Source organism: Caretta caretta, chromosome 10, assembly GCF_965140235.1.
Source record: "Caretta caretta isolate rCarCar2 chromosome 10, rCarCar1.hap1, whole genome shotgun sequence".
Lineage (NCBI taxonomy): Eukaryota > Metazoa > Chordata > Testudines > Cheloniidae > Caretta > Caretta caretta.
In genome coordinates, this window is record NC_134215.1 from 64,891,659 (window position 1) to 64,917,148 (window position 25,490).

A 25,490-nucleotide genomic window follows, 5' to 3' on the forward strand; every position below is an offset into this window, starting at 1 on the left:
AGAAGCCCTTTTAGAACCGGTTGTTCCATGAGGGACAACCGGTTCTAAAAGGGCTTCTAAATTTAACCAGCCAAAAGTGGTGCCTCAGGCACCGACCTCATGGGTGCTCCAGCCCTGGAGCACACAAGGGGAAAATTTGGTTGGTGCAGAGCACCCACTGGCAGCTCCCCGCCCCACCCCCGACCCCAGCTCACCTCTGCTCCCCCTCCTCCCCTGAACGCGCCACCCCGCTCTGCTTCTCCGCCTCCCCAGGCTTCCCGCAAATCAGCTGTTCGTGCGGGAAGCCGGGGCGGGCTGAGAAGCAAGTCATGGCTTCCCGCTCAGGCCCAGGAAAGCAGAGCGGAGGTGAGCTCGGGGGGGCGCGAGGAGGGCTGCCCACGTCGCAGCAGGTAACCGGGGTGGGGGGGGGGTCGCGCAGGGGAACCACTCCCCATCCCAGTTCACTTCCGCCACCCTTAGCCTGAGTGGGAAGCACGGCCTGCTTCTCAGTCCTCCCCTGCTTCCCGCCGAACAGCTGATTCGTGGGAAGCTGGGGGGGAGGGAGGGCGCGGAGAAGCAGAGCAGGGTGGTGCGTTCAGGGGAGGAGGCGGAGGCGAGCTGGGGCCGGGCACGGGGTGGGGAGCAGTCAGGGGACAGGGGAGGGGGGTGGATGGGGCAGGAGTCCCGGGGATGGGCAACGACCCCCTCAAGGGGTGAGGAGGGAACCCGTTCTTAAGATTTTGGCAGCTCATCACTGGTCACGGGCGTCTCCATCTTCTGGTCTGGAGCAAGGGCGAGGCACTGTAACAACTCTTGAGCACAAGACAGGCATCACAAGGAGTCTGGGATTCTATCAGCACCACTGGTGTTGGACTCCCCAAAGTGGGAGATATAGGACAAGTGTGCAGCCATGGCTAACAATGCCGTTGTGAGCTCCGCTGGGGCGGTGTACATCACTCCTAATACGGCCACTGGTTTTACAGCCGCTATTTGGCCTTAATGCTCTACAAAGATATGGTTATTGGTCTTTTGGGGCCCGATCTTGGTCTCACTAACGTCAGTGGAAGTTTTGTCATGGACTTCAATGAGAGCAAGAACAAGCCCTTGATGTTAGGAATTACCACCATAAAAGCATTACAGCCAGCCAACAGTTTTACAATGAACTCTCCAGTTGGGAGGCCTGTGCAGAGATCAATAGCATGATATGGCTCATGAAAACTCAACCTTGCCAAGAGATTAAAATGCGAAATTCATGCCATACAAAGAGTACATATGACACTTTCTGCTGTGGGTAGAAGGAAATGGGAACATGTCATTATGCGGATTTAAACACTCTACATTGATCTGTGAATTGTGTTTTTTAGTAAAGCTCTGACAACAACCTGTCTTCATTGACTTAATACAAATAAAGAAATAGGCCAGAACCTTGGTTGGTGTCAATCAGCATTAACTCCATTCAAGTCAATGGTAATTCTTTTCTCTAAGTGAACTCCATAGAGCTATGCTGATTTACATCATTGGAAGCCCTGACATACAATGTAGAAGGAACACTTTAAAAAACTCACCCATACAGTTGTTGCCACCATTGACTTGCATGTAGTCGGGAGGACAGATACAGGTGTAGTTCCCAACAGTGTTATAACAAGTGCCAGGTCCACAAATGCCAGGTGTTTCACATTCATTAATATCTATAAGAAAACAATAAGACATTAAATAATTGCAGCAGATTTTGGTCTAAATTTCTTTTGTGAATCAGTGAATTTGGGTTAACCTCTTTTAGCAGTGCTTAGGGTAGCAATGTACTCGCTGGGGACACTTAAAGGAAATCTGAGCAGCTGGGTCATGATGGGGCAGGCCTGCATGGCAGAAGGGGTGATTCCATGATTAGACAGGTCTATAGGTGAGCCTTAAGGGCCTCACAACTAGCCAGGGGAGTGGGCCCCTGGCATATTCAATGGGTTCAGAACAGTGAGAATCCATTTCCTCTCTGCACCTGTTATCTAGAAATATTTTGGAGATGCTTTGAAATAAGGTGGTTTCAGGACAGATCACACATTCTACACTCCTGGTCTCTCTATCTCTTTGTGACAAGAGGGCTCAGTGATCAGTCTGTCCAGGTGTGTCCGCATCCATAAGTCTGACAGGGGCCTACAACTGGTGGACAGAGGCAGAGAGCCCATCTGAACACAGGATGCTGCAGTGGACTGCTCAGGCCTTTAGGGAGTTTGAGCTATTGAGCAGGAAAGGTGAAAGAGCTGCTCCCATCAAATGATGACACCCAGACACACACACACACACACCAAGGGGTTCCAAGCCACAGGAACAGGATAAAACTGGAAGCTTAAAATATATTAAAAAAACACTAAGTAGCCTTCTGCATTTTAAACAATCTATAGGGATAGGTAGATTTATATCTCCTCTCTACTGCACAGGAAACCAGATGTTGAGCTCTATATGGTGCAGAACTTCATGGAAAGTCTTTGTGTCTGATTTTTAATTTGTAAGCTCTCCAGGGCATGAATCTTCCTGTAGGTTTGCACAGGGCTCAACACGTTGTGGGCCTATGAGAAACAAACAATTATAGCAATGAGCTGGGAGGCTGAAGGCAACCTGGAAAATGAAAAACTAGTGATCAGATTTGGGGAGTTGGGCTAAAACTTTGTACAAAATACAACCTGATGGCTGCGGGACTGGGTTTAAGTATATGGTTGTGATGTTCTGAATGCATGCTACCAGTGGCAGGGGAGAAGGGGAGAGGGAAGGTTGTAATATGACAAATATTTTCAGTCAGAGACTCAGATCATCACGCTTTAGCCTGCAGGAAGACGGACAATAAGCTATGGTTAAAATGGACAATGCCACTTCAGCCAGCCCAACAAACACAAGCAGCAAGCTGCTTGTTGGTTTTAGTGCATGGTCATGTAAAGAACTATATTGTCCATCAGCAAACAGCTATTTCGTAGAGATGATCAAGAAATTATATTTTTATGCAACTGGAAAACTGTTAGATTTTGTGTTTTTGATGAAAACCAGAAAATTTTAAGCTAACATTTGCAAAAATTTCCATTTAATCAAAAAGGAATTTTCTGTTGAAAAACTTTTTGGAGGAAAAATTTTGTCCAGCTCTACTATTTCTGCAATTACACTGTTGGTTTGACTGTTGGTGTACTTTTAAGGAACAGATAATTTTGATGGATGTTCAGTTGTCAATAGTTGGTAAGAAATAAATGCCCATGCCAAGTAAACCCTAAGACTACATACCATCACATACTCGAGAGTCTTCATTCAAATAGTAGCCATTTGGACATTGACAGTGGAAACTACCAAACGTATTAATACATTTTCCTCCTTGGCAAAGTCCAGGTAGTTCTTGACACTCATCAATATCTAACAAAGTAAAAACACCAACATTATTTCATGCCATGAAAAATCAAGTTAGTCACAGAACGTTGCAATTTAAGACATGTAAAAGCATGAAAAAAATAAGCATTACCCTCCAATATAACTGTAATAGGGTTTGGTCGGAATCCTTCCCCTCCAGGGCACAGAACCTTATATTCAGCTGAAAACAAAAGAGATTTTATGAACCTAAAATAGTTGAAACATCTTCATCACAATGATCTTTGAACTTGTAAAGCTTATTACAGCACAGTATAGAACAGCCTAATACTAAAACAAGGGCCCACTGTGCAAAATCAGGTATCACTTTTCTCATTGGCTAACACAGAGTCTGTTGTCCAAGCAATAGCACAACTATGCAAGAGCCATTACAATACACCTGCTGGTTGATAATATCTGCACCAGCAGATTTTGTACCATAACTGGTGTAATTTTCAGGCAATTTAGTACTTGTATGTACCCAGTACATGATTTTACTAGCACTCCCACTGTCTAGAGAAAATAGGAGAGACAGAAAGATGCATGCATATATGGCTAGGCATAATCCAGTGAAGCTGACTTACTTGAGTTCACAGGTGGGCAATGTTCACAGGGAATCCCCCAAGCTCTCCCCAGGGAGCAACAGCAAGAGGCCTTGGAAACACCAACCCCAATCTCATTGCTGCAGACTATATCTCCATTGTCTCCTCGCGGTCTAATATCCAAGTAACAGTTGCCAGAACGTGTGTCTATTCAAAACGCACACAAAAAACATATATTACATCTGATGGAGGGGAAGAAAGTTTTGTTTCCTTGTGCTTCCCCTCTCTGTCTGTCTGTCCCCATCTATTGTCTCTTGTCTTATGCTTCGGTTGCAAGCTCTTTGGGGCAGGAACCATCTTTTTGTTCCATGCTTGTACAGTGCCTAGCACAACAGGGTCCTGGTCCATGATTAGTGCTTCTAGGTGCTATGGTAATACAAATAAATGAATTAATAATATTCGGGCAGTCTCAATGCTGAGAGAGAGAGAGAGAGAGAGAGAGAGAGAGCAAGCACTCCAAATTACCCTCATTTCACATAAGAAAGCTGTGGTTGGAAGTAATTTACTCTGGGCTCACTCTGCGAACAGTCTCACTGCAATCAGTGGGACTGCTCATAGACTAAGGGACTTCTGAGCAAGAGTGGCAGACCCAGGTCCTTCATCATTTAGGTGCCTATTCTTATTCTCACATCCTTGTATTAGCACCTTCCTCCAATCCTAGGAACTGCTACTCTTTCCTGTCCTTGAAATTGAGATTTACAAATGAAACCATCTATTCAACACATATACTTAGAAATTAAAATGCATTTCAACTGAAGGAAACAATCCAGGACCAGAGAGCTACAGGGAGGTTCTGAGAAAGTTGGGGCCTAATCCTTCAGAATTTACTCACAAGAGTATCTCCTTTGATGATGATAATTAAGTCTGGCCGAGTTGTACTCAAAGCAGGATCCAAGGGGTGTACTACTGGTTTTATGCCACACCTTTGTGTTTCTTCAGTCTTAAGGCCAGACAGAGGCTGGTTTGGCCCTGGTGCAATTTAAAGCAGCCTCTAAATTGAGCACAGCTGCAGCGAGTCCCAAGGGGCTGTTCTGGCAGCAGGGAAAGGCTGAAGTGCAGTACTGCTCAGGCCACATTCCCTACCCTCCGCCACACCCTGTTAGGCTGGAGCAGTAGGGTGGGAACTGCAGAGTATGCTCCAAGAGCTTTCCACCATACCCTGGGAATCCTCAGATGGCTGTTTAAGATAGAGTTACTGCCCCTTTGTGCCACTTCATCTCTAAATAATACAGGAAATGACAGCTTACCAACACAGCCAACACGGGTGGGGTTCAGCTCAAAATCAGGAGGGCACTCACAGGTGTAACTACCAGCGGTATTGACACACGTGCCACTGATACAGGTTGTGGGGTCTGCGCATTCGTTAACATCTGAAACAACAAGGGGGCAGTTAGCGAATTCCCCAATATTCCACCTAAACCAACAACATGCCAGGTGTCAGACTGTCAGTCTCAGGAAATAATCAGTTCCATTGCTTGTTGTGGGGTTTATGTTCCCTCTACAGAAATCTACACACAAAAAATCACTGAAACTGTGGAAGCAGAGCACTAGTCCGACATGAATTCAATATTTCACTGAGAAATACTCCATTTTTGCCAGAAAAAATAATTCTACAAAATGAAATGCACTGTAAGAGAGGCCAAAACATTAATCACATTGGTTAAAAATATCAAGCAGAGAAATCATTTTGAGGGCTATATTGTTCCATATGTCTCTGGGAGCAGAAATTACAGGGCCCAGCAGATCCCAACCTGTGGGAGATGTGGAAGGGAAGGCGCGACACCTCTTCTCCATCAATCCCCTCTTCCCTTGACCAGTGGAACCCCAGAGATTCACACCTCAGCAGGGAAAAGATTCGGGGATGATGGCACAGCCCCCAAAATCAGGCAAAATATTTGTGTGTGACTTCCTACTGTCCCTATTTTGCCCACTGTGCTGTTTTGCACTGAAGGATCTAGTGCAGTTCCATACTTTCTTATTTATAATCTCATTGTTATGATATAGCTAAAGCTTTGCTTAAGGAGTTGGTCAAGATAACAACAGCTATGTTCAGAGGCCGCTCCAGAGTCTGCCACTCTCGACAAAACTTCGGTGTGCTGCTGCCTCCTCCTAGTCGTAGAGCAGCAGATTTGGCATTTGAGTGAATGGCATTGTGACCTGACACACTGGGTCATAACAACTCTCAAATTTGGCCCAGCTGCCCCTCTGACATGATGGATGCCGTAGGTAGCAGCCCAGTTCATTGACAGCTAGCTATGTTAAAAATGATCTTGCTTAAAATCAGTCTTCACCTGTGCAGTTACCACCGGTTCTGTCCAGTTCATAGCCTGTCTCGCACTCGCATCGGAATAGACCGGGGAGGTTATGACAAGTCCCATAGACACAGATGTTAGGAAGGGAGCACTCATCAATATCTGTAAGAACAAAAAGGAGGGGAAAATTAGGTTCTGTGATCTTTTCGCTATAAACTTTAGACTAAAAACTTGTCTGAATAAGCATTCAGAAAAGTAAGCATGGAACTGGATTCTGACTGCTCCTGCATGTTTTGTAAAATGTTTTAGATTTGCAATACTAATATATAGGATTTGCATTTGTAGGCAACAGGGTCCAAACTACAACCCCTTACTAAATTGCTTTGGAAGTGAAATTAAGCTCTATGCAGATGGCCAGCACAAGGGGCTGAAGGGTTAAGTGGGACTTAAGTGACGCACAGGCTTTTGCAAAGAAATTAAATTCACCTTTTATTCAGTTTCACTGCATATGACAGATTTTTAGACATACTGTGCTTATTTCTTGGGTGTAACTTCTATGGTGTTTTGCCTGAGTGAGGACTGCAGTATCAGACTCACTGTTTATAGTATACTTATATGAACTGCATAATGAATGACTAACTTGATCCAGTAACAAAGAGAACATGTTTACAAAGGACTTTAAAATACTTCTGCAGTTAGTATACACACCAGAGACTTCAAGAGAAGATTGTTGTAGCAACAGGAGAGAGGCATCATGCAGGCTTTTTAAAGTTAGTTTGAAGATTATATAGTTTCAAAGTAAATGGATTCAGAGTTGAAATACTAAGATATCTAATTTTGTTTTTAGTTTACATAGAATTTTAACTTTCATAATTCATGCCTCTTCCTTTATAAGTAAGAAACAATACACGGAACAAATTTTGCTGGAAAAAGTACCAAATCCTATTTATAGTGTACTTATGAACTTCATCAAATACCAGTACCTATAATGCATTTAGGATGGTTGAGTTGAAAGATCTCAGTCTTGGGGAAAAAAAGCATTTATTTATGGATCTGAGCAAACAATTCACAAGGAGTTATTCATTCGTTATGTTTCTCTTCTTGTTCTATTAGCAAACAGATTGCAAAATTTTAACATCCTTTCAACACTCAAAATTATTTGTGATTTTTAAAGTAACTTCCCCTCTATTATTTGAGTAGTTTGTAAACAATTAACTGAGAAAATTCAAGATTTAAATTTTACATTTATGCTGTCTAGGTTATTTGTCATATAGTGTCTCATGTTCCTTGAATGGATGACTTAAATTACTAACCACTACAACATGAATTGTGGATTTCAAATGTTACAATCAAATATACAATTTGAAACATGATTGCAGCAAACATTTGCTGTTCACAAGTATTTGCACTAGCAAAGCTTAAGCGCTTGAAAATTCATATAAAAGGGCAGCAAAGAGTTGACTGGCAACACACTTTCGAATTTGATCACACATGCATAGGATTTAATTCCCCATTGTTTCCTCAGATCTGTCTCTTTATTAGCTTAATAAACTGTGCCCTTCTGCAGGGCTGCCATATATATGCTTTTGCACTTCACAGAAGCTGCTCAGAATGGGCTGGCTATCAACTACCGAACCTCAGCGGACCTGGGACTGATCTAAAGCCTACTGAAGTCATTGAGAGTCTTTCCATTGACTTCAGTGGGCATTGGCTCAGTCCCTTGTTTCCCACACACTGCTCTCCCTATAGGTTAAAGACAATATTATGACAATCTCTGCTGAAGAGACATGAGCAGAAGGGGAGACAGGAAAAAAAGCGACCAAGGGGAAGTAGTGGCTGAAAAGCCTTTGGATCACCAGACCAGTGAATAACTAGCTTTGTGGCAGTAAAAGATTCCTCAGAGAGCTGTTCTTATTCTCCATAGCTACGTGTTTAGAGCTCTGAAACCAAAATCAGTGTCCAGATGCATGAACTGAAGAAAGTAACAAAAAACTTTACCTTAAAATATTTTGGAAGTGAATGCAGTTTTCAACAGTAAACACAACTGCAACCAACTGCAACATTTTTCAAATATAAAATATTATTCAGGCAGATTTTGTAGAGTGTTATTTAAAGGCTACAGTGAATTACCTTCACATGCTTTCTCATCTGGACTTGGTAAAAATCCCATTTCACATTCACAGCGATACCCTCCTGGAGCATTGAGACATTGCCCATTCTCACAGAGATTCAGGTTTTCTGAGCATTCATCAAGGTCTGTTAAAGGAAGAGGAATTGCATTATATTGTAAATATTTTTCTCATTGATGTTCAGTTCAGCTAAGACACATATATATCCAAAAGTCTTCACTGTTACATTAACTGAGAACATTTGCAGAAGAAACTGTAGTCAGGTTATGTGCCGGTCTTGTCATACTAAAAGGCTTGGGGCATTTCTGTCACTTTGAAAATAAAATTTCCAATGAAAAAGAAAAAAGAAGCAATTAGTCTAGATTTTTAAAAGTGGCTAAAATTAGCAAGAAGTGGAGGGAGATTGGTGACTGCTGTGAAACAGCAGAGCCTAGAAGCCCCAGCTGAGATCAGGCCTCTATTGTACGAGGTGCTGTACAATGTACAAATAAATAGCAAGAAATAGTCTCTGCTACACAGAGTTTCCACTCTAACAAGGCAAAGACAGACAAAGAGAGGGAGTGGAGACAGAGCCAGACAGTGGTGAAGGTCACCCGACGGGTTAGTGGCTGAGCTGGGAACAGTGCCCTAGCCACTGGACCACACTACCTCTCAGAGAGTTTGGCGCTTAGTCTTTAGCTGACATTTTACACATCACAAAAACAGCACATTTGCTGCAATGCAGTTTGGCTGGCAGTCTCAGCTTATAGAAATCCAGGACTGGAAAAGCGAACATACTGCTTATCAAGAGTGATGTGCACACATTGCCACAGGTGTGCTGGAAACACTGCACAGTACTCATCTAGCGAATTCTATCCAGCTCTCAAACCCGTGAGCAATAACCAGTACAAGCATTTCAAGAGGAGTTCTATCAAAATCCAGAAACTTAATTAATACTCATTAACCCCCTCCTCCCCAAAGATACAGTCCATATACACCTCAAAATTAAGGAAGAACATCTAGAAAATAAAAAAATGGAGGTTACAAAGGCCATTTGAGAAGCTGAATCAGATTCAAGAATGAATTGTATAAAGAGCATTAACAGAATAATTCAAATGTAATTAACTTCAAACGTGGTGCTAGATTCTCAACTGGTGTAAACCAGGACAGATAACAGAGCGCTGCTGATTTACCCAAGCTGAGGATCTGGCCTACTCTCTAGAGCTCTATATATTGTAGGGGTTTACACTGCAGCCTATCAACTTCTACATCAAATTAGTAGCAATAGCGACTGATGTGACATGCTTATCTGTGGTCAGAGTAGAAGACTTAAGTCTGAGTGGGGAATGTCTCTGGTGACAATTTACACAAGACATTATTCAAAAGTAGCTACTTTGGCCCATCTATGTATGAGCACCACATCCTAAGGGTACTATGCTGATCATACAATAAGAGGGAAGTGAACACATGCTCACTTCTGAAAAGGAAAAAAAAAACATTTTAGGCAACTATACAAAGGAATTTTAACAGATGTGCCCCATTACTCAAATGTTATGTGGGTGGCCAATAATCTGGTTTATTAACTGGTCCAGTTATACCGCCATGCACTGTTTTAATAAGTTTGCCACCCACACCTCTTTACAAGCAACAGCCATGAAAACCTTCCATCTTCACAAGGGAAAAAAAAATGCTGTCAAGTTATACTGGTCAACTTTTTCTTGCCAGATGATGTCATGCTACCTGAAATGGGAGACATTGCAACATGACATATCATAATACACCTTAACATGAGGCTGGAAAGTGTCAAAGAAAACACTTTGGTCTTATGACTCACGCTGCCAAAGCCTGATCCTGTAATTGATACACACTTATAAGTCCAATTCAATGGGAATTCTGGGCATAGAAAGACTGCAGGATCAGGTTTTAGTTTTCAATTGTAAATATCGACCCAACATTGCACATTTAAATTAGTCTACCTATAAGCAGTGGGTAAATTTTCCCTAGAACTAGTCACTAAGATTCATGGGTATTATATGCGGAGAGTTGCATCACTGCAAAAGAAAGCTCACCTGTACAAGTGAAGCCATCCCCAGTGTAGCCGTCCTTGCAAAGGCAACGATAAGAGCCCATTGTGTTCTTGCAATTGGCATGTGGGCTGCACATGTGTGTTCCATTGGAGCATTCATCCAGATCTTTAATATAACAAAAATTGCATTAGTAAAACCAAATCCATCGTCAATGCAACCTTTAAAATCCTCAATTCATAGCACAGGGAAACTCTACTTTAAATAATCTTTCACAAAAACAAAAAAACACACATTCATGATTTTTTACTTGACATGTTTTAACAGATTTTAAGAAAACACCCGGCATTTATCACTGGATATTCTGGCTTGGTGCATTCAGTAGTTTAGGGCAGTCTAGCTGTTCTCTCTCATTTTGAAGGGAGATTTCTTTTTTCTTCTGTTCATGACAGGCACTTCCCTTCCCCACTCAGATATTCTTCTCTGACAGGAAAAACGGATTTCCAGCATATTTGCAACTCAGCTAAGAAAGTTTGCTAGGATGTCTGTGTCACTTGGGAATCACCGAGACCCCTCCCTTAAAGATAAAGGGTAAAATGCTGGCTCCATTGAAGTCAATGGCAAAACTCCCATTGACTTCAATGGAATCAGAATATCCCTTCAAGTGCACAAACTATCTCCATACATTGCTTCATTTCCACCAGCCTTGCAAGCCAAGCAAGAGAAACTGTTCATGCTGACATGTCTTCCACATGACAGTGAATTCTTCCTTTGTAGTGTAAGATAAACTGACATCTTTAATATGTGTGGCAATTTATTTTAAAGTTGTGGATACAATGTTGCTTTCCACAGCTGTCTAAACACTTTTATTGATGGCTTACAATGCTAAATCAGACATAATGTATGAAACTCACCTGTGCATTTGATGCCATCTCCAATCCAACCTGAGCTGCACTCACATTTGAAACTCCCTGCCGTATTTGTACATATGGCATGTCTGTCACAGTTATGGGCTCCAATTTCACACTCATTGATATCTGTAATAACACGGAGGGGAGGGGTGTTTGTGAAAGAGCTCACACATCAAACTTTTCTTACGTCCAGCAAGACTACGTTTTTCTTAAATTGCTTCTAATTGCTAGTAGCATTTAAGCATTAGGCATAAAAGAAAGACTCATGGCAAAGAAAAGCTACTGAATAGTTGACTTATTTCAAACGTGTATTGGCCTACTATTTTGTGTTTTGTTTGGCGGGGGGAGGGAAGGTTGGTCAGTTTTTAAAGAAGCACTTTTGAAGCACACAGCACCTAGGAGCCCTATGGTGTAATAAACTCTAAAGCTCCAGTAACATCAGCAGTGCAAGGAGTGCCGTATTTGTTCTTTTCATTGGTGTGATGCTGGAAGAGTGCTGGTATGGGGATTCACAGGCCTCCAGGAAGAAGGGGAACAGCAGCCATGGAGATTGCTAGAGCAGTGAAGCTGCAGCAGATGCTCCGTAGCCTGGGGTTCTATTTCCCCCAGACAGCCTTAGAAAGCCCTTTGGCAAAACCCGTTTAACTCAGACCCGGTGCGAGGACCAGGATTTGTACCCTACATTAGGGAGACACTGACATTTTACCAGCCTGTATCCTGAGCTGTACTTGGTAGCTGAGGAAAAGGAGGCAAAGTCTGCATTACACTGTTACCACCCAAGCCCTGGGCGTTGCTGGGGGCTCAGGGCTGCTCTAAATTGCACTGAGCAGTCACAGGCCCCAAGAGGCCATTCTTCCAGCAAGGGATCACCGGGGCGCAGCACTGGGCATACTCCATACAGCATGAATGGGATTGGTGCTATATGCCAGCTCTGCTCCACTAGCATGCCAAGGGTATCCCCCACCACCAGTAAAGCCAATGTTTGCACTGCCAGAGTGATGCAAAGCAGATAGAATGGGAGATGGGGGAGAAGGGGGAGGATTTGGCCCACTATGTTTGGTCCTTTTGTGAAGGCAGATGGGAGAAAAGCACAGGACTGAGAGTATTTGGAAGTATTATTTATCAGGAACCCAACACACCTAAACAAAGGGAAGAAAAGGACACCATCCTTAAAGAAGACATATAGCCATTTATACTATTCCTCAACCTCAGGCTTGCCAGCACATTCCATTTTAGCACTTGTTGTTTTCCCCTTACTTTGATTCTTGGGCAGTGTAAAATTGTAGAGAGAGAAAAACAAACCTAATGCAGCTCTTTCCTTATCACAACACAAAATTAGTGCTAAATATAAGCACTTGGAGAACTGGTATAAACTCAAAGAATGTTTTTAGAAATGATTTCTGGTAACTAAAACAAATGCTGCAGGAATTCTCTCACACATGAGCCATGGCTTTTACAACATTTACTGTATCCTAGGACTCTAGGTGTGTTTTGTTCTACTTCCATACAAGATGTAAACTGTCTAGAATTCACATCAAGCCTCTTAGAGTTTCTGTCAGTTGTTTCCAGCCCTTTAAACTGCCTTTAGTGGTAACTTACGCCAAATCATCCCATTCTGCAGAACAGCCGATGGAAAGGAAAAATGAAGGCAAAAAAACCCTACTCTGCATGATTTAACATACAGAGAACCCAACCCACTCTCCTCTTGGGGTAGATTAAAAAGGGTCGGGGATCTGGACTAGGAACCATGGAAATTCCCAGCCCCAAACCCAAGAATCTCAATGCATCTACTATCATGCCTAACAGAAATTGTCCAACTAATACCAGTTAGGGAGAGGAGCAACTGGGGAGAGTTTTATATTTCCAATTTTTTTTTAAATATTAGCTAACTATTGTATCATCAAGGTATATCTAAACACCATCTTGCTTTGTTTCTTGTATTCCTTTCTTCTACTCTTTCTTTGCCTGTCTGTTTGCCTTTTAGACTGTAAGATCTGTGCCCTTCTTAGGGGAAGAAACCTACCTAGAGAACTCACTCCTAGATCCTCCCCCTTCCAGAGGTGCTGTGACTCTGGGAAGAGGGAACTGAGGACATGCAGGCCAACTCCCTTCATTTTGCAAGTTTGGGTGACAGTATTGAGCCTGCTGTGTTTTATTTTTTTTCCTCTACACAGAGCAATGGAGGAGGTAGGGTCCAATTTTTTCTGTGGCGTTTCTACTAAAATGAGAGAGGAGTCTGAAGCAAAAACCTGACATGAACATCCCCAGTATTTGGGTTGGTCCAAAATTTGGTTGCTGGGGTCCATATCAAGATCTGAATCTGGCAGCCTGAGTCCATTTCTCATTAATGCAGACTAACACTAGCAATCCTAGAAATCATGCAAATGAGCACTTTTTAAAAAAAAGTTTAAAAACAAGGCCAGGAACAGATAACCCTATAACATATTTTCCTTAATCATGTGCAGAAACTTGTAAGATGATAATATTACCCTAGGCAGGAAACAAGTGTCTATTAAAGACCTTAAGGGTGGTCAAGAAAGCTAATTTTGGTTTAGAGTGAAGAGAAAGGCGAGAAAGAAGTTCCAGCGGTCAACTACAGTATGTAGTGACAAGAAAAAACAGGCAAGCTGTCTGCATCCTTAATCTTGACATGAATGTTTTAAAAAAGTTGTTAAACCACTGGTAATACTAAGGGTGCTCTGTATTTGATTACTTGAGGCTCTGAAATATTCAAGTGATCACATGCTTCTTTATAACCTTTTGAGCACAACAAAACAACATAAAAAAACAACATCATGCCAGATTTTTCTGCCAAGAATTTTTTAAACCACCAGTAAACACCAAATGGAAACTTGCATGCAATAGTTATGATAGTTATGTTATATTCAGATTCAATTTTGTAAGGCAACTTCAGAAATAGTAAACAGACCTATATCACCTGATCACAGACACAGTCCAGCTCCCATTGACCCCACTGGGAGCAGGGTCCATCCTTCTGCTTTTATAAAGCTAGATGCTGGAAGCTTGATTCTCTCATCATGTCTTGCAATGCCAAGGAACGAATGGACATTCACTCCACTTGGGTCTAGTTATATCCTACTATTTAGTATTCTAATGGTCCAATCTTTCCATGGCAAAAAAACCTACAGGCTAACGGCAGCCCTGTGTAAAGGGGTCAATGAAATTAATGGGAGCTGTGTCCAATTATACTGGGGCTTAATTTGGCCTGAGGATGCCATAAGTATTGAATTCAGACTTCTCAGGATGACATACAAAAGAGAAAGTGAGTTCTGAAGGGGAAAGCTTTTAGTGAAACGGATCTCTCCCAGAACAGCAAAGGGCCAGATTCTGCCACCTTTCCTCAAAGTATGAAGTGCCCTACTCTACAAATAGTTCCATATATTTGCATGGCACTGCTCAAGGAGTAAGGCACCACTCAACTGGAATAAGAGTACTAGAATCGGGGGCAAAGAGAACACAGGAAAATGCTAGCCAAGCCAGAATTTGACACCAGACTTCAGTCCAACAAAATTCCCATTGACTTTAGTGGGATTCTTACTAAAATAAAGAGTGCAAGGTCAAGTCACTGATCTGTATAAACACTCTCTTTGCCTAAATTTCCTCCAGTGTGAAAGTTTCCCTTTAAATATAACGCTATGGGAAGCCAACAAAAACAAAGGAATTACAATCTAAGGCTCACACCGCATCCTCAGCTGGTCCCATTGTGCGCCCATACCACAGCACACGTGTTCTCATCTTTGTAATCACATTACTCCCATTGACACTTACAAGGGAGCTGTCTGACTATAGCAGATGACTATGCTCCTGGTAAATAACAGGCAGCTCTGACACCATAGCAATTCCAGGCTCAGTGGGGACAAACTGTCAGTCTTCATTTACTGTGAGCTATTTTACTTCTTTTTGACTTCTAATATTCATTGTTCTCATGCATTAAGTAACAAATAAGGTATCTCCCATTAATCACAGAGGCACAAATGTTTCTAATTGTGCATGAGCAACAATACGTACGCACAACTGGCATATGCAATTACTGCACTTATGCTCACAAAAGTGGCAACTGCTTGAACAAATAACCAGCTAACATGCATGCACAATGACTACACACACCAATTACGTATGTGTATTTCTGCATGTTCTGAAAATCCAGGGCAGAAAGCAGAGATGGCAGAGACCTATTTAGTGGTACATCATCAGAGCTTTGCTCACGCTTTGGGAACCCTCTGCATTTCCTTGCACCTGAATGGAGAAGCCATGCCACCAGTACTGGGAGGAGTGGCAGATACACTGGAGGGTAGGGATAGGAGACAGAGGGACCTAGACAAATTGGAGGATTGGGCCAAAAGAAATCTGATGAGGTTCAACAAGGACAAGTGCAGATTCCTGAATTTAGGATGGAAGAATCCCATGCACCACTACAGACTAGGCACCGAATGGCTAGGCAGCAGTTCTGCAGAAAAGGACCTAGGGGTTACAGTGGATGAGAAGCTGGATATGAGTCAACAGCGTGTCCTTGTTGCCAAGAAGACTAACAGCATTTTGGGCTGTATAAGTAGGAGCACTGCCAGCAGATCAAGGGACGTGATCGTTCCCCTCTATTTGGCATTGGTGAGGCCACATCTGGAGTAGTGTGTCCAGTTTTGGGCCCCACACTACAAGAAGGATGCTGAAAAATTGGAAAGAGTCCAGTGGAGGGCAACAAAAATGATTAGGGGGCTGGAGCACATGATTTATGAGGAGAGGCTGAGGGAACTGGGATTATTTAGTCTGCAGAAGAGAAGAATGAGGAGGGATTTGATAGCTGCTTTCAACTACCTGAAAGGGGGTTCCAAAGAGGATGGCTCTAGACTGTTCTCAGTGGTAGCTGATGACAGAACAAGGAGTAATGGTCTCAAGTTGCAGTTGGGGAGGTTTAGGATGGATATTAGGAAAAACTTTTTCACTAGGAGGGTGGTGAAGCACTGGAATGGGTTACCTAGGGAGGTGGTGGAATCTCCTTCCTTAGAGGTTTTTAAGGTCAGGCTTGATAAAGCCCTGGCTGGGATGATTTAGTTGGGGATTGGTCCTGCTTTGAGCAGTGGGCTGGACTAGATGACCTCCTGAGGTCCCTTCCAACCCTGATATTCTATGATTTTCATGTCTGCAAACTTCCATAAAAGTATTTTCTGATTTTTATTTATTGGCTCTTTCTGAAAATCTGTCAACTTTATCAGACTGATGTTCCATTTGTATTTTGAGTTTGTGCCCAGATTCTATGGAGAAGGTCACATAGAAGTCACATGGCATATGCCCTCCTGGGTCCCTGCCTGATGGAGAAAATCCCGTATCAGCAGGTGGGTCAGCAGAAGCAATTTGTAGAAAATGGATTTGCGTAGAAAAGTAGAGCTCAGCTGAAATTCATCCTCTGACACAACTAGAGAAACCTAGCGGGGGGAACTTTAATTTTTCCTGGTCTTAGCCCCATGACTTCCTGACTCTGGCAAGCAGTGAGTGGCCTAGGAAACCATTACCTTCTTTTGGGAACTGTCTTGCTTTTTATTCAACATAACGGTGAGCATCTCCCAGTTTTACATGGGTCAATTCATTTGCTTGACATACACCATCAGCTTTCTATATTTCCCCCACTTGATGTATTATCATCATTTAGTATTGAACTTGATATAGCCTGCTCCCAAATTCATAAGGGGAAATGTATGTGTTTCACTGACATCAGAGTTCTCCTGTGCCACCAGACTGAGGCATAATGTGTTTTTAATGGATGGAGGCTAGAGGAGGGGCAAGGAAGAGAGGGAAGTGAGCTGTAGCTCACGAAAGCTCATGCTCAAATAAATTGGTTAGTCTCTAAGGTGCCACAAGTACTCCTTTTCTTTTTGCGAATACAGACTAACACGGCTGTTCCTCTGAAACCAGGCTTAAGAATGCAGCACATTTTACAAGCTGCAAAGTTAGGGCTACTCTAAGTCAATGGGATGGCTCTTGAGTGACAGCTGCAGGGCTGGATCCTTGCTTTTACCATACTCTTTTGCAATATGTTTGTTTTCAGGTATGCAATAATTAACAGTCATACTGACCACTCTTTTACATATAATCATCTTCACAAGGATGGGTGGGAGTGGGCTTTTTGCTCTAATTCATTTCTCTGTTCAGGGCTGGTGTTAGGGGGTTGCAAGCACAGCAATTGCCCTGCAAAGCTAAGTTACTCGGGCTTTGGCTTCAACCCTGTGTGGCGGGGCTCGGGCTTCGGCAGAGATGGCCTTAGACTCACTGGGGCTCAGGGCAGAAAGCCAGAGCAGGCCGACCCCCGCACTCACAGCACAGGGCTAAAGCCAAAGCCCAAACCCCCCCACTGCACGGTGTTGAAAACCTCGGGCGTGGGCTTCAGCCCCACATGGCAGGGCTTGGGCTTTCTGCCCTGGGCCCCAGTGAGTCTGACGCTGGCCATGTCTCTATTACACCCATGGCGCTCAATGCTGCTCACTCCTTACTCAACCCATACTCCCACTGATCTCACTGGGAGTCCTGGCTGAGTCAGAACTACAGAATTGTGCCCACATTCTGTTAATGAACTTTTCTCAATTCTCTGAACCTGCTGTGGAGAAGGCTGGTTTATTTTCTGCTGCTTTCGTTACCTGACTTTTATAAACATTCATCTTCAATGCTCTGACGGCTTGAGCCCAATTCTGCCCTAATGTGTACCCCAAGCAAACCTGTTGCAAGAACAGGAGCTTATCTAGTCCCCACACTACTCTCATTGACATCAATAGAAGCTGCATGCATGCAGTGGCAACAGGATAGGATACACGGGGCATAAGTCAGAGCTGAATTTGTCCCTCATTGTGTACAGCATATGTAGATCAAATCCAGTAAATCTATGGCTTTAAATCAACCAGAGTGGGATACTATGAACTCACAGGCAACTCTTAGGCATGGGCAATGAACCACAATGAAGAAAAGGGGAGTTTGTCCCAATACAGGATTTTACCTGTGCATGAATACAAAGAATTTATGTTCCCCACCACATAATGTGCACACACACAGTGATGGGAAATTTTGCAGACAGCTGCACAATCTGGAATGAGGGGAGGGGCTCTGCGCACCTCTATACCTGACCCACAATCCTCTTCTCTAGCAACTACATCCCATTCCCTCTATGAAAAATTAAAATCAGCTCACCTAATTTGGTTATGGGAAAGCCTGTTTTATAGGTAAATAAAAACGAAACATTTGTAGCACTCTCCCTAGACTGGCTTCATAGACTATGTACATCTTTGCTTAAAACAAACTGTTTTCCTAAACTCTGTCCACATTCTTACTGAGAACTGAAGGGAAAAAACCTAACATCTGTGTGGGATGAGAATGTAAGGCAGTGGGTGGATTTTGAATACTGCTAACTGATTGGGGGAAACAACATGTTTACTTGTTAAAATGGAAACAATCAGTAATAACAAGGGAGGTGAAATATTTAGACAAAACTGTAATGTAACCCAGAGGACATTATTTAGTTGTTCTCAGGAAACAGAGAACCTCCCCTTCAAAAATCCATACACATTTTTGTAATTTTTTTCACAGGAGTGCTTGTTCTTTTAAAAAAGTGAATGATTTTGACTTATCTATACGAGGCAAAGAATTATGCGCTATGACCAGGGTGCTGTTCAGCACAAGTGCAGAATCCCTTCTATGATACCAGCTCTAAATGCTGCTTCCACAGTGCTCATCTGCTTGGTCACAGGAACTCTGGCTTGTAACACTAGATTTGTGCAGAGAATGATGGGAGAGTTCAACAGTCTATAGACAAATAGCGTTTTTTATTTTAATGCCCAGGAATGTGCAAATTTTGACTGCAGTGGGGACTGTACAATCATCCCTTTTCTAGGCCATCAGCTTGGGACAGTTTTCATTTCTCTGTCACCCTTCACACCCCCATCACCTTCACACACTGTTCACGTCCCTTTTGTCTTCATTTGCTGCCCACTAGCTGTGTTTTCAGTAGTAGTGGGATGCTGACACAGCAGTAATCCCAGTGAGCCAGCTGTGATAGGACAAGGAATGCTACTGGGAGAGCACAGCGAGAATGGAGTCAACCTTAAGTGATGCAGTTCTAACCCGATGAGATTTTCTTGTTTTTAAATGTTTTCCATTACCCTGATTCAGTAATGCTCTTGCCTGAGCTGGGCCACCAGCTGACCAAGCATTTGTACACAAAGCCAGTTACACGTAAGGCGAGCCTGTCCCCTCCTGTACACAACCTGCAGGTCTGTGCAGACTCCAGCCCTCTCTGCCTGGCGAGCTGCTGAGCTAACTAGATAGTTGCACAGCAGCGCCCCTTGTGGTGGACTACAAGAAGCGTTTCCCTCTGCTTTACTATACATACTTCCCCTCCCCAATAACCTGCAGAGTCAAAGCAGCTGCTCTTCAGGCTTTCCGGCCCCTCCCTTACTGCCACCCTCCTCCCCACAGAAAGAAGCTGCTCTTGAGATACCAAGACCTTTCAGCTTCCCTCTCCATTCTCTTCACAATGTCAAGCCCTCCTCTCCCCCTTGCACTGGCTGTGACTGGCTATGTGACTCTGTGGCTGAGAGAGTAGTTATACTCAATATTTCGAGCTGAAGATGTAAATTCCAGCTCGAGGAGACATACCCACACTAGCACTGATCAAGCTGGCACACTAAAAATAGTGTGTCTTGGACAAGTATGTACTCAGGGTGACTAGCCTCTCCTTCCACTCACGCTGCCATGGCTTTAGCATTCCAGCTGGATCAGAACTAGCATGGTGGGGTGGCGGGGGAAGGGGCTGTCTGTGTTTGCTCATGCTGGATTTTATATCTCGAAATGTAGCTGGGTGACAAGGTAGGATGGGTGAGTAAGGGAGGGGGCGGGAGTGGCTACTTTGGGAAGGATAAAGAGAGGGAAAGGTGATGAAATACTTTAGAAAACAGAAGTACCAGAAATAGCTGGCTCTTTCTATCTGGATATCAGTGCTTAAATCAGAGGAAAAGGTTGGAAGGAAGAGATTTCTCAGCCTTACTCTATTAGTAAACCAACACTGTCATGGATGAGTTTTCAAGTGAGATTTTCTTCCCAGTTGGCCTACACCAGATGTCACCAATATGGCAAGGATTTCCAGAAACTTTTCCTCCGAATAATACCCCAGATCCTTTCCCTGTAGGACCTTTATTTGCCCTTCCACCTCCTACCAATTACTTAATATTTCCTGGCTGCTTTAACTGACCAGTATAGCCCTGCAGATGTCACAAACCAATATTTGTGTCATCACTTTTCATTTCCCTGAGAGTGATAGCTGCGGTGGATGTGACTGAACATCACAAGGATTTTTCAAGTCTGCAGAACTAAAGCTCTGTATCTTTTTGTGTAATTTAGAGTAGAAACAAAGAATGTTGAAATGTTGGTCTACAGGGTAAAATCAAGGACTTCTTGGATTTAGATCAGTTCACGTCTGTAAAAGGCAGCTGTTACCAATGCACAACTTCAGGCGAGGTCCAATGTACCAAGTAGAACACCAGCTCCCCCATTGTTTTATGTAAGCTGTAAAAAATCAGCATAATCTCTTTTTGACACCTATTGTACAACATTAATAATATACTTCTGTAAGGACAGACTTATCAGCATATATACTTGTCTCATAAAGGTTGCCAGAACTGTGTTTTACTCTAAATCCGTATTCAAAATTAAATTAAACATATGTTTGTGCTCATATTTTGGGCAAAGCTCATGACTCTCAACACCTTGGCTCAGATACTAGCATTTTGTGTTTTTAATGCTATCCTCTGAACGTGTAAGTCTGAACCTCAGCACTGTTGGCTGGCTGCTGCTGTGAAATAATTTACATTTTGGTTTTGCCGAAATATGTTTATAATTCAGCTAGTCAGGTATCTGTACTTCTGCCACTTTGCAAAAACTGAAAATATATTTTAGGATAGATTTAAAGCTACTAGTGTTTGCCAAAATAATATTTGGAATAGATGCCTATTACTTGCATATACAGTTATCTAATCCAAATCCAACGTGGTGGTCTTTATGTGGTCTTGTCATGTTACGCTGAATTACATGTTCTTTTCGGTCATACCAGCAACCATATAATAATAGGCCCAACTTTGCTCCCAATGGGATATTTGTCATTCACTTCAATGGGAGAAGGATCAGGCCCAATATTATGCCAAACAAACAGCACCAACTCAGTGACTCTGTACAGTGTAACATTTTGCAGAGAACAGAAATCAAACAGATACAAGAGAGGTTTTAAAAGCTAGAAAAGGGAAATGAAGAATCAGATGATGATAATTATTAACTTTAAAATTTACCTGTACAACCAGTGGTTCCTTTTTTGCCTGAATATCCCATATCACAATGACAGATAAATGAGCCTTTTGTATTCTCACAGCTTCCACTTAGACAGATGTTTGGATTCAGGTCACACTCGTTGACATCTAGAGAACATAATTTTAAGATTTTACAAAATTCTTAGACCATAACTAACCCAATGTCTTGGAGACATTAGTACTGGTACAAAAATGTGTCTACATGTGCAGAGAAAAAAATAAATTAGGCTAAATATTCTTCACCAATGTAAAATACTGTACATTTCCAAATCAGATTTAATATTGCTATGTTATTGCACTGATATTTATTTCCCAGCCCCTCTTATCTTTAATGCCAGCTTTCATTAATAATTACAAATGGCCAGATTTAATGGGGTTACACTAAGGATAAACTTGGTCTATTATCTGTCCTCAATATATTCTGTTTTTTTTCTGTTGATGTTTCCACAAGGGCAGTAAGTGTGGTTCAATTTTAAAATGTAAAGGTAAAATTCTACTCTTCTAGCCATGCAGCAAATCTTGACTTCAATATTTTGCTCTACCAACACATGCTAAACTCCCACATGGTTTTGTCTTGGTGTAAGTTTTGGCCAGAATTCTGATTTTGGCTCACCCCTAAATCTGCCATCCTACAGCACCCTCTGTGATCTGAGCTGCATAGAGACACTCTGGAATGGGACCCGAAGAGAGACGGCATGGTCATCATGGTCATCCTTAACTCAGCCAAAGCTCTGAACACATGCAGATGATTCCTACTATTGACAAAAATAGTCTGCACAGAAGGGTTGTCCATGTGGCCATAGCTAGTCAAAATACAGCAGCACTGCTTTTTAAGTTTTAATGTTTGCCAGTTTTGAGGCAGCAGTCAATTTGACAGAGTGCTGGAACCAAAACCCTTTTTTCACCAAATGCAGGTATCCAAGTATATTTGTAGTCTTGATATGTAATGTCAAAAGACACCCGACTGCCTGGACAGTCGTTATTCTTGCTAGAACATTCACTGTTATTTTTATTTGCTTACATATTTTAAATAAATCTAGTTTTATCATCATCTTTGATCACTTAATTAAGGAAGATGGCTTGTTAGAAAGATTAGGAATCAGAGGTGTTTTCACTTACCTATACAAGTCTTCATATCCTCAGAGGCCATGAATCCATCATAACAAAGACACCTGTATTCTCCTGGTATGTTAGTGCACTGGCCTCCATCACAGATGTTAGGATTGTCTTCACACTCATCAATATCTATAGGGAAAGTTTACATTAACACATCTTTTAGATAGGTGTTCCTTGTTATGAAATGCACTGCAACGAATGATGGCAAACAAAATTCTTGATGCTTTGTGATATATGTGCATATGATCAATCTTTGCAGTTAAACCAAATACAGTTTTATATAAAACTCCAACTGATTCCAATGAGAGCAGGAGCAAGTCTTGTATGCCCAAAATCACTTGTAGGAAAATAACTAAAGAACCTTTTTCATGCCGTACAACCACGCACAATCGGAAATTTCAGGTCCAGCCTTGCTGTCATTGAAGTCAATGGGAATTTTGCCACTGACTTCAGTGAGAGAGGTACTGGATCTTAAATGATTTTAAAAAGCCATTCCACACACCAAATTCCCACACAAGCAGGATTACGCCCAATATTAGAATAACTAACATGTATGTATTTATTTCACTAAAATATTATAAGTTACTTAGATTTTTTTGTTCCTGATGGCCAGTCAGGCTATATCTTTATGCTCTCCAGCATTTAAAATATTGTTCTGATCAGCACATCAGCCATCACTGGGGGTTGATCTGAGGAACTGAGACTGCACTGTTTATTGCAACCATGATGGGATCTGGACTTTTAAAAACTCAATGGAATAGAATTTCTTTTAAAAACTCTCCAGATTTTTCTTTGTCACAAACAACATATACCAGCACAGTTAAGATCCAAGACTCTGCTCAGTGACTGCATGGAAAAACCAGCAAAACAAGGACATGAATTGAGAACCCCCTGAGACGGAAAGGGCGTAACTCACTATCAGACTGGTCTGTTGTGGATTTTGGTAATTATGCAGCTGCAGAACACCAACTCACTTTAATTGTTTGTCCTAGAATCTTATGTTTGTTATTCTTTTTTTTATATTTCTAACAGCAGCAAACAGAAATGGTTGCACCTACAAGTTTTTGTATGGACAATTAACTCTTACTTGGTAAAAAGCTGATTGTTTACTGTTCATCCTACGAATCAAATAATGCTGGCATACACGTTAGCCTGGAAATGTAGATTTGGAAGTGGAATGTGAATTTATATGCAAAGTAAGTGCTGGAAATGAGAATACGAACCACAAACATAAAGAACTTATTTTATAAACATGAAGAACTTTATATGCTAAATTGCCAAGGTTTTACATTCACAGTTAGGGTGCAAAACTGGCTGACAAAGAATTTATTGTTTCTCCTAATTGAATTGATTATTAATGCATAACCTCACCAACCTGACCTACTATTACAGTGAATGGAACTCACAGCAGTTCAGTTATGGAGAAATATATTCTGCAAAGGCTTCTAGCCATGTGTCATGTTACAGATAAAATACATTTGTGAACAATGTATAGGGAAAACTGAAAATCATAGTTCCTTATACTCAGTCCACAATGGCACTAAATGTATATGAAGTTGTTTATACAGTCACACACTGTCAGAGTAAAGCTACACATTTATCACAATGGCTACTGACTGTCACCAAGTGCACCTATCATTTCATTAAAGAAGATTCTTGGGGCCAAATTTCAATAGACATGCATGTACAGAAGCCAATAGCTGGCTTCCGAACAAAGTCCTAGCTTGCACAGCACTTAGGATTGCCAGGCTTCCAGTTTTCAACCGGAATGCCCAATCAAAAAGGGACCCTGGTGGCTACGATCAGCACTGCTGGGCCGGTCAGCAGTGCAGTGGAGCTAAGGAAGGCTCCCTGTCTGCCCTGGCTCCGCTCGGCTCCCGAAAGCGGCGGCATGTCTCTCCTGCTCCTAGGCACAGGGGTGGCCTGGGAAGCTCGGCCAATGGGAGCTGCGGCCAATGGAAGCTGGGGGGCAGTGCCTGCGGGGCATACTGGCCACTTCTGGGAGCCGCCTGAGGTAAGCACTGCCTGTAGCCCGCATCCCCTCCTGTACCTCAACCCCTTGCCCCAGCCCTAAGCCCCCTCCCACACCCCAAACCACTCATCCCCAACCCCACCCCAGAACCTGTACTCCCAGCCAGAGCCCTTCCCCCCCCCACCCCAACCCCTTGCCCCAGCTTGGAGCCCTCTCCCACACCCTGAACCCCTCATTTCTGGCCCCACCCTGAGCCCACGCCCCCAGCTGGAGCCCTCCCCCCACACCCCAACCTCCTTCCCCAGCCTGGAGTCCCCTCCTGCACCCTGAACCCCCACCCCCCACCCAGAGCCTTCATCTTCCTCCCCCCCACGTCCCAATGTCAATCAATCATTTTCTTTTGACACTGGAACATGATGAGTTGTTAGATTTATAGCTCTATGGGTTTTCAAATCCAAGTCTGGGGTTTTCTTTTTGCTTCTGTTTGCATTGACAATAGGTTTAACAAGCATTAGGGCCTTCTTACTAGGGCACAGTGTCTCATTTTTCTACTGGTGTGTAGGGGACATTCCTGGGTGGACTGGGGCGGGAGTGGGGCAGAGCCAGAGGCAAATGCTCTCTGGTGATTCCCAGCCAGTGCAGCTTCATAGTCTTCAAGGCAGCTCTAAGTTATGGTGGAGCCTGTTGAAACCAGTGGGAGACTTTTCATTGACTTGATGGGCTTTGGATCAGATTCTAAAAAGTCCAATACATAAGGTAATACTTTGCACTGGAGGAGAAAATTCACCTATTA

At 42.7% G+C, this 25,490-nt stretch overlaps 1 protein-coding gene across 7 annotated transcripts in view; it reads right to left on the reverse strand.

Annotated features, from left to right (window-relative positions):
• FBN1 (fibrillin 1) overlaps positions 1-25,490 on the reverse strand; it is a 217,648-nt gene that overhangs the window by 46,140 nt on the left and 146,018 nt on the right. For 6 of the 7 annotated variants that reach the window (XM_048867767.2, XM_048867769.2, XM_048867766.2 and 3 more), the window contains exons 31-41: positions 22,729-22,854; positions 21,592-21,717; positions 11,258-11,380; positions 10,389-10,511; positions 8,342-8,467; positions 6,251-6,373; positions 5,207-5,329; positions 3,942-4,106; positions 3,473-3,541; positions 3,241-3,366; positions 1,545-1,667 (exon numbers count right to left, since the gene is read on the reverse strand). In XM_048867767.2, the coding sequence (XP_048723724.1) occupies positions 1,545-1,667; positions 3,241-3,366; positions 3,473-3,541; positions 3,942-4,106; positions 5,207-5,329; positions 6,251-6,373; positions 8,342-8,467; positions 10,389-10,511; positions 11,258-11,380; positions 21,592-21,717; positions 22,729-22,854 (1,353 nt within the window). The other variant, XM_048867780.2, reaches the window with a different exon arrangement.